Consider the following 16,895-nt stretch of genomic DNA (forward strand, 5'->3'; position numbering starts at 1 on the left):
TATACTTGATAACAGCTCTAGCATATCAAAACAAAACAAAGCAAGAAGCTAGGATACAGTAAGCAAACATAAAATAAACTAATACAATAACATATGGATGGCTCAGGGACAACAGTCAATATCAAACCACATAAAGAAGCAGACCATGGTCACTTCAACAAGCTCTCAGAGAATCAAAGAATATTCTGGATGAAGGTGCCTTCCTGGAATAACCAGATGCAGAATACAAAAAAATAATATACAGAATTCTTCAAGACATTAGGAACAAGATCAGGAAGGAGATCAGACAATATGCAGGAGAAGCCCAAGAACACACAGATGAAGCAGTTGAAGAAATTAAAAAGGTTATTCAAGAACACAATGAAAAATTAAATAAGCTGTAAGAATCCATAGAGAGGCAGAAATTCAGAACATTAACAATAAACTCACGGAATTAGACAACTCAATAGAAAGTCAGAGGAGCAGAATTGTGCAAGTAGAAGCCAGAATTAGTGATAATGAAGACAAAACACTCGGCACCAATATATTTGAAGAAAAATCAGATAAAGCAATTTTTTGAAAATGAAGAAACCCTAAGAATCATGTAGGACTCTATGAAGAAAAATAACCCACAAGTGATTGGAGTACCAGACCAGGGAGAGATAACAGAAAATACAGAGAATCATTGAAGATTTTTTGGCAGAAAACTTCCTTGGTATCATGAAAGATGAGAAGATATCCATCCAAGATGCTCATCGAACTTCACATAAGGTAAATCTTAAAAGAAATTCACCAAGACATGTTATAATCATACTTACAACAACCAAAGATAAAGAGGGAATTTTAAGAGCAGCTAGGGATAAACAAAAAGTCACCTACAAAGGAGAGTCAAAAAGAATAGGCTCACACTACACGGCAGATACCATGCAGGCCAAAAGGCAATGGTATGACTTATATAAAGCATTGAAGGAAAAAAATGGCCAGCCAAGAATCATAAATCCAGCAAAATTGTCTGTCAAATATGAAGGTGAAATTAGGGCATTTCCAAATAAACAGAAGTTCAGGGAACTTGCAAAAACCAAACCAAAACTACAAGAAATACTACAGGGAGTTCCAAGGTTAGAAAATCAATAATATCCGATATCGACCCAAGACTAGAACAAGGGACAGAGCAACCAGATGTCAGCTCAGATAGGGAAATCACAAAAATAAATCAAGTTAAAAAAAACACTCAAAACAGGGCAAAAGCGATGTTATTATGTAAAAGAAGACAACATTAAAGCAATAAAGTCTAAGAAATGTAGTCATAGATCTTTATATGCAGAGGAAGACAAGGCAATATAAAGAATTCAAAGTTAGGTTTAAATTTAGACAAATGGGGGTAAATATTAAGGTAACCACAAAGAAGACTAACAACGCTGCTTATCAAAATAAAATACAAAAAAAAAAAAAAAAAGACTCTGCAGAAAAAAAAATCAACAACAAGGAATAAGAGGAAAAGACAATAATATAAAGATAAACTACTCAACGAAAAAAACTAAGTGGGAAAAAGAAACTGCCAACAACACACAAAAAAGAAGTCAAAATGACAGCACTAAACTCATACCTATCCATAATTACACTGAATGTAAATGAACTAAATGCACCAATAAAGAGACAGAGAATGGCAGAACGGATTAAAAAAAAAAAAAAAAAACATGATCCATCTATTTGCTGCCTACAAGAGACACACCTTAGAAACACAAACTAAAACTCAAAAGATGGAAAAAATATACCAAGCAAACGACAATAAAAAAAGAGCAGAGTGGCCAATATTAATTTCTGACAAAATAGATTTTAAAGTTAAATCCACCACAAAGGACGAGGAAGGACACTAGATAATGATTAAAGGGACGATATACCAAGAGGATATAACCATATTAAATATTTACACACCCAATGACAGGGCTATAAGATACGTAAAACAAACTCTAACAGCATTGAAAAGTGAGAGAGACAGCTCTACAATTATACTAGGAGACTTCAACACAGCACTTTTGGTGAAGGACAGAACATCCAGGAAGAAGCTCAATAAAAACACAGAAGATCTAAATGACACAATCAAACAGCCTGACCTGATAACATATACAGAACACTCCACACAACAGCAGCCAAGTATACTTTCTTTTCTAGCGCACATGGAACATTCTATAGAACAGACCATGTATTAGGTAATAAAGCAAGCCTTAGCCGAATCCAAAACATCCAAATATTACAGAGCATCTTCTCTGACTATAAGACCATAAAAGCAGAAACCAATAACAGAAAAACCAGGGAAAAGAAATCAAATACTTAGAAACTGAGCAATACCCTGCTCCAAAAAGACTGGATTATAGAAGACATTAAGGATGGACTAAAGAAATTCATAAAACCCAATGAGAATGAAAACACTTCCTATCAGAACCTTTGGACACAGCTAAAGTGGTGCTCAGAGGTCAATTTTTATCAATAGATGCACACATCGAAAAAGAAGGGCCAAAATCAAAGAATTATCCCTACAACTTGAACAAATAGAAAGAGAGTAACTAAAGAAACCCTCAGGCACCAGAAGAAAACAAATAATAAAAATTTGAGCAGAATTAAATGAAATAGAGAACAGAAAAACAATTCAAAGAGTTAACAAGATCAAAAGCTGGTTCTTTGAAAAAACTAAAAAAATTTATAAAACATTGGCCGAACTGACAAAAGAGAAACAGGAGAGGAAGCAAACAACCCAAATAAGAAATGAAACAGGCGATATCACAACAGACTCAACTGAAATTAAAAGAATCATATCAGATTACTACAAAAAATTGTACTCTAACAAATTTGAAAACCTAGAAGAAATGGATGAATTTCTAGAAACACCTAAACTAACACAGAGGTAATTTAAAAACTTCCAACAACAACAACAACAAAATCCCTGGCTCTGATTGCTTCACTGCAGAGTTCTTTCAGAGAAGAGTTAACACCACTACTACTAAAGGTATTTCAGAGCATAGAAAAGGATGGAATACTCCCAAGCTCACTCTATGAAGCCAGCATATCCCTGATACCAAAAGCAGCTAAAGACAGCACAAAAAAAGAAAATTACAGACTTATATCCCTCATAAACTTACATGCAAAAATCCTAAACAAAACTCTAGCCAATATAATTCAACAATATATCAAAAAAATAAGTCATCATAACAAGGTGGGATTCATATCAGGTATTCAGGGATGGTTCAACATTAGAAAAACAATTAATGTAATCCATCATATAAATAAAAAAAAGACAAGAACTACATGGTCTTATCAAGTGATGCAGAAAAGGCATTTGACAAAGTTCAACACTCATCAGGATAAAAACTCTCAGCAAAATAAGAACAAAAGGAAAATTCCTAAACATTATAAAGGGCATTTATACAAAGCCAATAGTCAACATTATCCTAAATGCAGTAAGTCTGAAAGCACTCCCCTTGAGATTGGGAACCAGACAAGGAAGCCCATTATTGCCACTCTTATTCAACACTGTCCTGGAGGTCCAAGCCAAAGCAATTAGGCTAGATAAAGAAATAAAGGGCATCCAGATTGGCAAGGAAGAAATAAAATATCTCTATTTGTAGATGACACGATCTTATACACAGAAAACCTTGAAGAATTCTCAAGAAAACTACTGAAACTAATAGGAGAGTTCAGCAGAGTATCATGATACCAGATAAACATACAAAAATCAGTTGGATTTCTCTAGACCAACAAAAAGAACATTGAAGAGGAAATCACCAAATCAATACCATTTACAGTAGCCCTCAAGAAAATAAAATACAGATAAACCTTACCAGAGTCGTAACAGATCTATACAAAGAAAACTACAAGACACTACTGCAAGAAACCAAAAGAGACGTAGATAAGTGGAAAAACATACCTCGCTCACGGATAGGAAGACTTAACATTGTAAAAATGTTATACAAAAAGCGATCTATAGATACAATGCAATTCCCATTCAAATTCCAATGACATTTTTTAATGAGATGGAGAAGCAAATCACCAACTTCACGTGAAAGGTAAAGAGGACTAGGATAAGCAAAGCATTAATGAAAAAGAAGAACAAAGTGGGAGGCCTCACTCTACCTGATTTTAGAACCTATTATACCGCCACAGTAGTCAAAACAGCCTGGTACTGGTACAACAACAGATACATAGACCAATGGAACAGAATTGAGTATCCACACATATATTCATCCACATATGAGCAGCTGATATTTGACAAAAGCCCAAAGTCAGTTAAATGGGGAAAAGACAATCTCTTTAACAAATGGTGCTGGCATAACTGGATATCCATCTGCAAAAAAATTGAAACAAGACCTATACCTCACACCATGGACAAAAATAAACTCAAGATGGATCAAAGACCCAAATATAAAATCTTAAATGATAAAGATCATGGAAGAAAAAATAGGGACAATGTTGGCACCCCTAATACATGTCATAAACAGTATATGTAACATTATTAACAATGTACAAACACCAGAATTGAAACTAGGTAACTGAGAGCACCTAAAAATTAAACACCTATGTTCATTCAAGACTTCACCAAAAGAGTAAAAAGATTACCTGCAGACTGGGAAAAAGTTTTTAGCTATGACATTTCCAATCAGGGTCTGATCTCTGAAATCTACATGATACTGCAAAAACTCAACTACAAAAAACAGCCCAATTAAAAAATGGGCAAAGGATATGAACAAGCACTTCACCAAAGAAGACATTCAGGTAGATAACAGATCCATGAGGAAATGCGCACGATCATTAGCCTTTAGAGAAACGCAAATCAAAAATACAATGAGATTCCATCTCACTCCAATGAGGCTGGCATTAATCCAAAAAACACAAAACTATAAATGTTGGAGAGGTTGTGGAGAGACTTGAACACTTATAAACTGCTGGTGGGAATATAAAATGGCACAACCACTCTGGAAATCGATTTGGCACTTCCTTAAAAAGCTAGAAACAGAACTACCATACGATCCAGCAATCCCACTCCTTGGAATATATCCTAGATAAATAAGAGCCTTTACATGAACAGATATATGCACACCCATGTTCATTGCAGCACTGTTTACAATAGCAAAAAGATGTAGCAACCAAGGTGCCCATCAACAGATGAATGGATAAATAAATTATGGTATATTTACATGATGGAATACTACACAAGGATAAGAACAATGATGAATCCATGAAACACCTCATAACATGGAAGAATCTGGAAGGCATTAGGCTGAGTGAAATTAGTCAGTTACAAAAGGACAAATATTGTATGAGATTATAGAACTCCAGAAATAGTTTAAACGGAGAAAAAAATCTTCTTTGATGGTTGCAGGGTAGTGAGGGAGGGAGAGGAGTACTCACTAATTAGGTAGTAGATAAGAACAATTTTAGGTGAAGGGAAAGACAACATACAATACAGGAGAGAGGAGTACAACTGGACTAAACCAAAAGCAAAGAAGTTTCCTGAATAAAACCAAACACTTCGAAAGCCAGAGTGACAGGGGCACGGGTTTGGGGACCATGGCTTCAGGGGACATCTAGGTCAATTGGCACAACAAAATGTATTAAGAAAATATTCTGCATCCCACTTTGGAGAGTAGCGTCTTGGGTCTTAAACGCTAGCAAGTGGCTATCTAAGATGTATCAATTGGTCTCAATCCACTGGAAGCAAAGGAGAATGAAGAACACCAAAGACACAAGGTAATTATGAGCCTGAGTGACAGAAGGCCACATAAAGCAGAGACTACATCAGCCTGACACCAGAAGAACTAGATGGTGTCCGGCTACAACAGATGACTCCCCAGACAGGGAACACAACAGAGAATTTCTGATGGAGCAGGAGAACAATGGGAAGCAGACCTCAAATTCTTGTAAAAAGACCAGGCTTAATGATCTGACTGATACTAGAAGGACCTCGGAGGTCAGGGTCCCCAGACATTCTGTTAGCCTGAGACTGGAGCCATTCCCACAGCCAACTCTTTGGACAGGGATTGGACTGTTTTATAAGACAAAAAATGATACTGGTGAGAAGTGAGTTTCTTGGCTCAAGTAGACACAAGAGACTATCTGGGCAGCTCCTGTCTGGAGGTGAGATGAGAAGACAGAGGGGGACAGGAGCTGGCTGAGTGAACACAGGGAATACAGGGCAGAGAGGAGGAGTGTGCTGTCTCATTAGGGGGAGGGCAACTAGGAATGCAAAGCAAGGTGTATATAAGTTTTTGTATGAGGGACTGAGTTGATTTGTAAATGTTCACTTAAAGCACAATTTAAAAAAAAAGAGGAAGGTAAAAAAAAAAAAAGGCATATTGCATTGGACAAATCGGCTGTAAAAGCCCTCTTTAAAGTGTTAAAAACAAAGAGGTTACCTTGAAGACTAAGGTGCACCTGACCCAAGCCATGCTATTTTCAAATGCCTAATATGCAGGCGAAAGCTGGAGAATGAATAAGGAAGACAGAAAGAAATTGACATCTCTGAATTACCATGTTGGCCAGAATTAATGTAGACTTGCTAAAAGAACAAACTTTGCCTTGGAATAAGTCATAGCCAGAACACTCCTTAGAAGAAAGGATGACTTGACTTAGTCTCACATACTTTGGACACATTATCAGGAGGGAACAGTTCCTAGAGAAGGACATCATGCTTGGTAAAGTAGAGGGTCAGCAAAAAAGATGAAGTCCTTCAATAAGGTGGATTGACACAGTGTCTTCAACAATGGGCTCAAGCATAACAATGATAATGAGGATGGCCCAGAACCTGGCAGTGTTTCTTTTTCTTGTACGCTGGATAGCTATGAGTCGGAAGTGACTTGACACTGCATCCTGGAAAATGTTACCCTGCTTTCAAGATGTTATCTCCAAGCTGGTGCTTCAGCTGCATCTGTAGTAAGTCATTCCATTGCTTTATTAGACCAGCACCATCTGGATTGTGTAGCATGTGGTAGGTCCAGTAGATTCAGTAGTTATGCCCTCACTCCCACACCTCCTTTGCATTAAAATGCGTCCTTGGTATGATATGATGGTTTATGGGTTGGTAATAATTGTATATTAAATACTCTGTAAACCTTAGGAAAACAGTTGCTCTAAAACTGTACAGGTTTGTGATATGATAATCCAGTTTGTGCTTGCCATAAACTCCACATGTTATCTCTTCCCACCACCAGTTGTTCTAACACCAGAGGGAATGCCAGGTAGTATGGTACAAGCAGCAGTGCCATTATCATACCGTCTAGGCCTACTGTAGAAGAAGCCTTTCCAGGTCTAGGTCCCACTCAAAATTCTCCATAGGGTTGATACCACATGGCCCGAAGCTCCAAACCTCTAATTACACAGTTGGTGTTTCTGGTTGGTCAGCCTCTTTCCTAAGTCATCTTGTTGGCATCAACTATGAAGGTGCCCACCATGAGTCACCTTGTTAGCACAAACCATCAGCTGTGGTCTGAGGGGCCAGGCACCAATAACAAAGACACTCCTATCACTCAGGAAATCCCAAGGGTTTAAAGACTGTCTCCCAGGAACTGTGGACAAAAGCCAGCCAAATCCTTCATTATATAGTATTACATAAAAAGCCAAAAACCAAACTCAGTGCTGTCGGATCGATTCTGACTCATAGCAACTCTATAGGACAGAGTAGATCTGCCCCATGAAGTTTCCAAGGAGCACCTGGAGGATTCAAACTGCCAGCCCTTTGGTTAGCACCCATAGCACTTAACCACTACGCCACCAGGGTTTCCACAGTATTGCATACACAATAAATATTTGTAAACCGACTCATAAATGCTGGGCTTTTGATGGAGTCCCCCATAGGAGTGACCTACAAAAAGGGATTATTTTCAAATGTGGGAGATATTGTTTTTATTTCCAGAGACTCACTATAGTATAAGTATTAAATGAACAGTTTCTTGATCCAAGCTGCCAGACTTTGAGTCCAGGCCCACCACTTAATAGACTTTAAATATATTTAATGTCCCTGTGCCTCAGATTTCTCCTCTGTAAAATGGGGAAAATAAGTGTGTCCACTTCAAAATTCAAGGCAAAGAATTTCGAACAAAATCTGGACCATAAATAGTACAGTATGAATGCTATCAATGATTACCTCCCCTAAGGGAGAAACGATGAGAGAGGGTCATAACTCCACCTTATTTGAAGAAATTTTAACGATAGAATTGTTTTTGTTCTTTAGTAACGATGTTAAATAACAAGCAGCATGAACCCTGAAGAAAGAGAACTTTCATAAATATTTTGGAAATATTTCATTTTCTATTTACCGAAGTAAATTTTATCTTTTTGGGACAGAAGCATAAAGATATTAGTGAGTCTTACTTAGGCAGAGTCACACAATTCACCAATCACATATGTTTCCCACAAAAGCAAGAAACTTAGCAATTGTAAATATTTGAGGGACCTCAGGCCTAAAAAGTAGAATTTAACCTGGGGTCACTGGGAATACCACTGTAATAAAAGAATACTGTTAATAATGGAATTGCAAACATTTTCGTCATAATTAAAGCAATGGGTAGAATATTCAGCTCTCACCTGAACAAGAAAATGTATGGTAGACAAGGATTTGGAAATGATAAAGAAGTGTGGAATGCTACTGACCACTTAAATGGTAAGAAAGAACGCAAATGAGAAGATAAAGACCTGTTTTCAAAATAGGTCAAAACTAGGCCTACAAGAAATAGCTGTAACAGTGGAAAATAAACAGCAATTCAGAACACAAAATTTGATTTTAGGGGAAAGAGCACTTGGCCTGGCAACCAGAGACCTGGCTCCACGCCCTTAAGCAAATTGCGGTCACCTTTCAATTCCTGGATTTCAGCATGTGTACCTTGAGGGGATTAAGACAAATGGTATTGGTAATCCATCCCAGCTTTAAATTATAAAATTGATTATTTCCCAGACTCCCAGATAGAGGATTCAGATAAAGAAACAAAATGTGTAGATTCTGGGGCAATGGAAGGCAAACAGATAGGGAACAGAAAAAATTAAAATCAAGATAATTAGGTAGTAAACAGTTAAGAATAATGTGAATACATAGTTTGCCTACTAACAGAATATCTGCCCAATAAAGAAAAAAGATGAAATATTATTATTTCCTCAATTACACGGCATTCTACTACGGCATGGACTAATGTACTGGGTTTCAAAAAATAACATCATTTCTAATTGGATGGTGAAATAAATATCATAATTTAACAGGTAATAAATGTCTAGGCATGTAACATGGCCTAAGTCTTGCATATTTCCTGAAATTGAAATAAAGTCTTTCTTGCCACTAGCATGAAGAAGAAGCTATGGTTCCATGTCTTCTTAGTCAATCCATTTATGATATTTTTCTGTAATGCCCAAGACCACTACACAGTCTCTTCATTGCCACTTTCATCTCTTTATTCCTCAATGTGTAGATAGCTGGATTCAGAAAAGGAGTGAGAACTGCATCAAAAATAGCAAGATACTTATCCAGGTGTGAAGTGGCAGAAGGCCAGGTATAGAAAAACATCAGTGGCCCGAAGAATAAGACCACAACAGTACTATGAGCTGACAGAGTGGAAAGGGCCTTGGATGAACCACCTGAAGAATGTTCCCAAACATTGAACAGAATAAAGATGTAGGAAACAACCAATAAGACAAAGGAGCCCACAGAAGTGAGTCCACTATTGATGGTGACCATGAGCTCTAGCTCTTGGGTGTCTGTGCAGGCAAGTCTGAGGAACCGGGGTAGGTCACAGTAAAAACTGTCCAGTACATTAGGGCCACAAAAAGGCAAATCTACCACAAAAACTAGTTGAGTCACTGAGTGGATAAGGCCAATGGTCCAGGAAGTGACTAAAAAAAATAGACACATCTGTGGGCTCATGGTGGTCAGATAATGGAGAGGCTTACAAATGGCCACGTATCTGTCAAAGGCCATAGCTATGAGCAGCAGCATCTCAGTGCCCCCAACAACATGGCTGAAGAAGATCTGGGTAATGCATGGCCCAAAAGAGATGGCTTTATGCCTCTTGAAAATATCACTGATCATTTTTGGAGCTGTGATTGAGCAAAATGCCATATCAATGACTGAGAGGTTAGCTAGGAAAAAATACATGGGGGAGTGCAGATTAGCATCCAATGTTACCGTGAACACAATGATGAGGTTTCCCATCATGCTTGCAAAGTAGAACAAAAATGAAAAAACAAAAAGGAGAAGCTGGATCTCCCATGAATTGGTGAGTTCCAGGAACACAAACTCTGATACTACAGAGTGGTTCATTCCATGCATGGCCTCAGACACCACAGTCAGTTTTCATGTTACCTAAAGGAAGGAAGAAAATGAGAACAAATTACTTTGGCAAACGTAAGTGTTTAAGAAAGAGAGTTTTAAGTTCATGAAAACAGTTATCATGAGATAACATTTCACACAGTCAATCTTCACACATGTGTACTGGACTCCTACTTAGAGGGGTCAACTGGTTCCCATATGGCATCATGGTTTTCAAAACGACTTGTACTAAATTAATTCCATCTCTGGACTTAGTGCCATTCTGCTTTCTTCTAATATTATACAGATACTTCCTGTTTCCTGCTCCCCAGTATGTTCTACTTAGATGACATACAAGGTCATCCTCAAATACTTTTGGCTGTGATTTCATATGAATGGATGTGATTTCAACCATTCATGTGAGAAACCTCACAATTACTCATGTGCAGCATTCATTTTTTGAAGCCTCTGTTCCTTTACTTATATTGCTCAATTACATTTTAAATGTTTATCTTTCTTTCTCCAACCCTCAAAATTCCTCTCATTCTCTTCTCTAACTCACAAAATTGTCAAAGCTCAAATACTCCCTCTCTCACGAAATCTTCCAAACCCACCCAGGTCTCAATACTCCCACTGCACTGTTAGCATTTATTGCACTCTGCCTCTCCGAATTATATATATATGTCCATCTCTCCAACTAAAATGTACAGGCATCAGGTCTGTTTTCATATGGGTAGCCCCCAACACCATCACAATCATCAATAGTGGCTAACATACACCAGTCACTCAACAAGTGCTTCACACTTGTCGAATGAAGGAAAAAATGAGATTAAAGAATGACCCAGGAGTGAAAAAAGTAGAATTCATATTAATATTATGTTTTTGTGATGCCAGTCAGAAGTTATCACAAGGTCCCACACCTCATTCTTTTAATTATTTAATCACACAAAGTAATATATGCACAAGAAAATTCTGTCATAAAAAAATGAATCTCAATTATTAACTGAAAATAGTCAACAAAGGGTTTTTGATGTGTTTCAAAATGGAAGAAATCACTTTATTGTATAACCATTACATACTTTCAAAAAAAAAATCTCAATTTGTTGGAGAAAATGAGTGATGAGCTAAGACATATAACCACCTCCTCTAGTCTACTATACTCATTGCCTCTCCAAAGGTAAGAACTCTGCCACATAAATGCAGTCTCTCTCTTTCTCTCTTTTTTTTTCTGATAGTATATTTGCAGTGAATAAAAGAGTGGCAGAAATGAAAAATTAGGTGAAAAGAGCCAGATAGTGTCTGTGTCTATATTTGAGGGGAAAAGGATGAATGAGTTATAAAGTTCAGACAAGAATGGTGACCAGGTCCCAGCTTGGGAAGGTCAGGCAAGATTATAGTTCCTCAAGGATAAAGAACAACTGTCAGAGATAAACCATCAAGAAGTCCACTGCTTAATGGAGTGTTCCTAATTTAGTCCAACATCCACATTTTACCAGTGAAATAATTTATATTGTTACAAAAGTAGTTGGTGGCAGAGTTTATACTAGAGCCAAGAACCCCTGACTCCCATTGAAAGTTGCTTGCATTAAATAGCTTTTGTTTCATTTCCTGTTGCTGGTATAGCAAATTGCCACAAACTTAGCGGCTTCTAACAGCACAAATGTATTATCTTACAGTTCTGGAGGTAAGAAGTCTGAAATGGGTCTTAAAGGCTAAAATCAAGGTATCAGTAGAGCTGTGTTGCTTCTGGAAGCTGTAAGAGAAAACCTGTTTCTCTCTTTTTCCTAGGGATCCCTGATGGTGCAGTAGTTAAGCGTTCGGTTGCGAACCAAAAGGTGTGTGACTCAAATCCACAAGCCACTCCATAAGAGAAACATTGGACCGTCTGCTTCTGTAAAGATTACAGCCTGGGAAACCCTGTGGGGCACTTCTACTCTGTCCTATAGAGTCACTATGAGTCCAACTCGACAGCAGTGGGTTCCTTTTCAGGTTCTAGAGCCACCTGCATTCCTATGCTCATGGCACATTCTTCCCTCTTCAAAGTGTGTCACTCCAACCTCTGCCTCCATCTTCCCATCTCCTGTCTGACTCTCACTCTCCTGCCTTCCTCTTGCAAGGATACTTACGATTACATTGGCTGACCCAGATAATCCAGGATAATCTTTCTAGCTGAAGATCCTTAACTTAATCACAATTTCTTTCGCCATGTAAAGAAATTAGGACGTGGATATTTTTGAGGGTCCATTACTCTGTCTACCACAGCCTTCTTTCATGTGAACAGATATGTTAGGGGAAAAAAGAAAATCTTTAAACTAAGCCAAGAGTCTGACAGAGGGGAATTTTAGATAGCCTGTCAGGAAGGTGGAAGAGATACTGAAAGGAGGAGGAATCGAGTGCAGTAGTTAAGTCCTGACTTTTGCTGTGTAACTGCACATAAACAACTTCTGATTCCAGCTACCTGGAGAACCAAGCCTAGACAATTAATTTCTATCAATGATAAGGACACTATGACAACCAGCCAACAAATGTGTTATTGGACAAGTTGTAATGCCAAGTATATAACTGACCCCTGAGGAGTTCTCTGAATTATTTTTGTTCATTAATTTAATAAATATTTCTGAGTGCCCAAAATGTCAGGCACTATTCCAGGGTTAGGGATATATCACTTACACGAACCCATGCCTTTGTGGAGTCTACGTTCATGACAGAAAATACAATTTTGGCCTGTGACATGCAGAGCTTCTTTCTCCAGAAAGAGTAAAAACACTTGAAGAAGTTCTATTATTCATCAAATACTTCGAAAGTCTCAAACATTCTGCTTGCTTCTAGTTCAAGTTCCATTTTCAGAAAGTCTCTCCTCAATTTACTGACATCTTTCTTTCTTTGAATTCTTGCATCTGTAGTTCTTACTATATATTTAATTTTTCAGTAGCTTTTTATTAAATATGCATCAGTTTTATCTTCCCCAATATTTTATAAAACACTTGGGGGAAGATTTTATACATCATAATTCTTTGTATTGACAGAAAAACTAAAAAACTATGCTGATAGGAAGAATTATTGGCTTATTCACTCATTTATTCAACAGATATTTATGGAGCATCTGTAAACTGTCTAGCATTATGCTATACCTTAGAGATAACATAAAGGTCAAAAAGGATGAATATCGATTTTGGAAAATCTCACTATCTAGTAGTAATTCCATACAAGCATATAGAATAAATTAAAGGAATAAGAAAATGACTATATATTAAATGGGACTCTAAGGTTATTAGAAGAATTTTGAGTAAGAATTATGTAAACTCTTTCATGATTTATAACCAAACCTCCACGTCAAGAACTAACTAATCAATAGTTCTCTAGGAATGGGAAGAAAAATAAGGCCAAAAAAAATTCTTCTGATCACTAGGTGAAAAAAATGCTCCTGAGTTTTGTAAGGCCTTCCATGAAGTAGCAATAACAATGAGACTATATTATAAAAATGAGAATAACAGTGGTAACCCCACCCAGTGCCATCGAGTCGATTCCGACTCTTAGCGACCCTATAGGACAGAGTAGAACTGCCCCATAGAGTTTCCAAAGAGCGCCTTGTGGGTTTGAACTGCTGACCTCTTGGTTAGCAGCCATGGCACTTAACCACTACGCCACCAGGGTTTCCATAACAGTGGTACTCCCTCCACATTGAAATTTGAATAGCAAAAAAGGATAAAGTAGAATAGCAAAAGAAATGGTGATAAATCTATTAATAAATTTATAAAGAAGAGTGTTAGCAAAAGTAGATGAGAATTTAATGGGTCATTCTGAAAAAATATATATATATGAGGTTCTGTGTAATTAAGGAGACAGAGCCTAGGTAGAGGAAGGATGGACATAAAGTAAAGGGAGTTAAATAAAATTTAAAAATCAGAAAGAAATTGATTGAAAGATGAGAAAAAGCAAGAGAAGGGGGCATTAGAGTATCCAATGCACCAGGAGACTAATATGATCATTTAGATGGGAAACTAAAGGGGAACATCATATAAAAGAGGAAGAGAAGGCAGTGAGAAGGAGCTTTTTAGATGGGCAGTTTTTAAAACCCCAGTTCCCAAAAATGTTTCCTACAAGCACCCAGCATTGGATCGCTTTCTCTTAGGTTAACATACTGCTTTTCATAGTTTTGCTTACATTGCTAAGGGAAAGGTGCTCTATTAAACTATTACAGACAAGTTATCCAATGGCTTTCCTTAGCTCTTATGCATGCATGTTTTGATGATGAAGAAATAAGTGATGCATTTTAAACCTGAGTCATTACCCAAGGAGGATGAGCTTGGATAGGCTGTTGGAGGAGACAGCAGACGGACTCTGCAGGAGAGGGGCAAACCCCAGGAATGAGAGCTAGAGCTGAGAAAAGAGGAAATTATGGGGTCAAAGACAACATTTATCTCCTTCTTTAAAAAAAAGCAGTTGCCATTGAGCCGATTCCAACTCATGAAGACCCTGTGTGCTTCAGAGTAGAACTGTGCTCCATAGGGTTTTCAATGGCTGATTTCTTTTTTTTGAGAAGTAGGTCACCAGGTTTTTCTTCCAAGGCCCCTCTGGATCAACTCAAACCTTCAACCATTCACTTAGCAGCCGAGTGCATTAACTATCTGAATCACCCAAGAATTCCCTTAACTACTTTAGGATCCCTTACAAAGCTGAGATGAGAAAGAGAAAGTAGTGCAAACAGAAAATATCAGCAGATCTGGAGACTTACCCAGCTCCTGTCTTAGGTCTTTGTATTTCCTGAGTATCCATCTAATGGCTCTGGGGGATAGTCTCTGAATGGCTTTTAGAAGGACACACTGGGTTATGAGTATTTCATCAGCTTGTGGCATCCCAGACCCTCCGTGGAAAGACTATATACTCTCCTAAGCTCACTGTCATTAGGGGATATTCCGCTTTGAATCCGCTGGATCTATTCTAACTATTGTTCTTAGGAATTACAATGACAGACACAAATAATAGCCATCATTTGTTTAGACTACGTAAACAATTATGACATGTGACAAACCTAGCACTTTAGCATTTCTGAATCTTTAGCATTTCTGAAATCGTCATTTAAATATCTTGATCTATGTGAAACTGGAACTGGAATAGATTCATGGGAATCTTACATATAATATATTTTTTTTAAGACAGATGCTTATTATCCCCAAATAATAAAATCATTAAGCTGGAAGAGATCTAAAAATATGTTCTGATTCAGTTCCTTTTTTTTTTTTTTTCCATTTTTCCATTCAGAACACATCAGTTCTTCCTCACTTTACAAGGTTTGAAAATTCATGCCTTTCCTTAGTTTCTTGTTTTTATTAACATAATTGTCCAATAGTGCTTCCTTACATAAAAGGAACTCTCTCGTCATTTCAATTAAGTCCATGTCCACTTAATTCTTCTTCTGTGGATGCAAAGAAATTGTCAGCAACTTTCTCAGATAAACGTTTAATATCCTTGAACTTGGTAAATAAATACCACTTGTCTGTTCCCTATAGTTTTAATCACATCAGTTATTTTAGCCTTTCCTCGTAGGATCCATCTTCTACCCCTTTATCTTTGTCAGTCTTGTCAAACCACCTCCATCTCACACAAAACATTTCATTGTAGTGACCTAGAAAAAAATTCTGATAAAAATTTTTAAAACATAAACAAGAACAGGAAGACTGACTACTGGCTATTACACATAACATATTTAGCTTCCTACATTTTATCTCCATTCCCCTGTCTGATTTTAGTTGACACTGCATTACTTTAGTTTAGGATGACTTTGGGTCCTGGAATTATTTTCTCTAAGCAAGTTTTCAATCATTCTTTCTCCATCTGGATTCTACAAAATTGGAGTTTTATTTTTTCAAAAACTGCAGTTATTGCTAGTACTTAATGAACTTTGTTCTCTTTATATCTTAGCTCTTCTCTAAAGATAAAAGTAAACAGACAAGAAGCTTGTTATGAAGACAACAAGCATATTTGCCTTTACTCTCAGTGCTAATAAATTTCCTGAAGATCTCTAGGTACCGTTATCAACTCAGCCTGCATCCTAGTCCTGTCCTGAACCAAGGCAAGGTGTGGACTCCAGATTGCAATCTATCTTCAGTTGCACCTTTGGATTTCTAAGAGATTTCCAAGTTCTAGTTAAAAATTAAGGTTAATTCTCATTCTCTATATCCAGAACTATTCATATTCACTCTCCTGTTGTGTTCAGTATCTTCTTACCACCACCTCCTCAGTCCTTCCTGTCCCCATGCCAAAGCTTAGCTAATGTGTACAAAAAGCAAACTGTTACCCAAGGCTACCTCGTCCTTGAAGTTTATCTAGTTTAATGTCTTCCCCCTGTTGTCAACTCCATCCCCATTATTGCCCTGGAACTATTCACAATTATCTCAAGGACACAGAGGTATATAAAATGTTTCCATAAAAAGGAAAAAATAATTAACTGCACTGGAGGCTAGTGACCCCAAAATGCCACAGTGACCTGGGACTGCCAAACTAAATTCAATTAGTCAAGAAAATTTTCTCCCAGAGATAAAAAAAAAAAAAAAATGGGTCATAGGGGGTGTGTAAAAATGGAATCTTTAAGAAAATCAGTCTCTGCCTTTTTTTTTTTTGCCATTTTATAATC

The 16,895-nt window shown here is 37.3% G+C and overlaps 1 protein-coding gene across 1 annotated transcript; it reads right to left on the reverse strand.

Moving 5' to 3' along the window:
- Positions 1-8,664: 8,664 nt before the first annotated feature.
- On the reverse strand, positions 8,665-11,411 carry LOC100677583 (olfactory receptor 4F15-like). The gene has a single exon (XM_023558792.2). The coding sequence runs from the start codon at positions 10,280-10,282 to the stop codon at positions 9,344-9,346; it is 939 nt and encodes a 312-aa protein (XP_023414560.1). The 5' UTR covers positions 10,283-11,411; the 3' UTR covers positions 8,665-9,343.
- Between the last annotated feature and the right edge of the window lie 5,484 nt (positions 11,412-16,895).

The sequence above is a fragment of the Loxodonta africana genome, chromosome 10 (assembly GCF_030014295.1).
Source record: "Loxodonta africana isolate mLoxAfr1 chromosome 10, mLoxAfr1.hap2, whole genome shotgun sequence".
Lineage (NCBI taxonomy): Eukaryota > Metazoa > Chordata > Mammalia > Proboscidea > Elephantidae > Loxodonta > Loxodonta africana.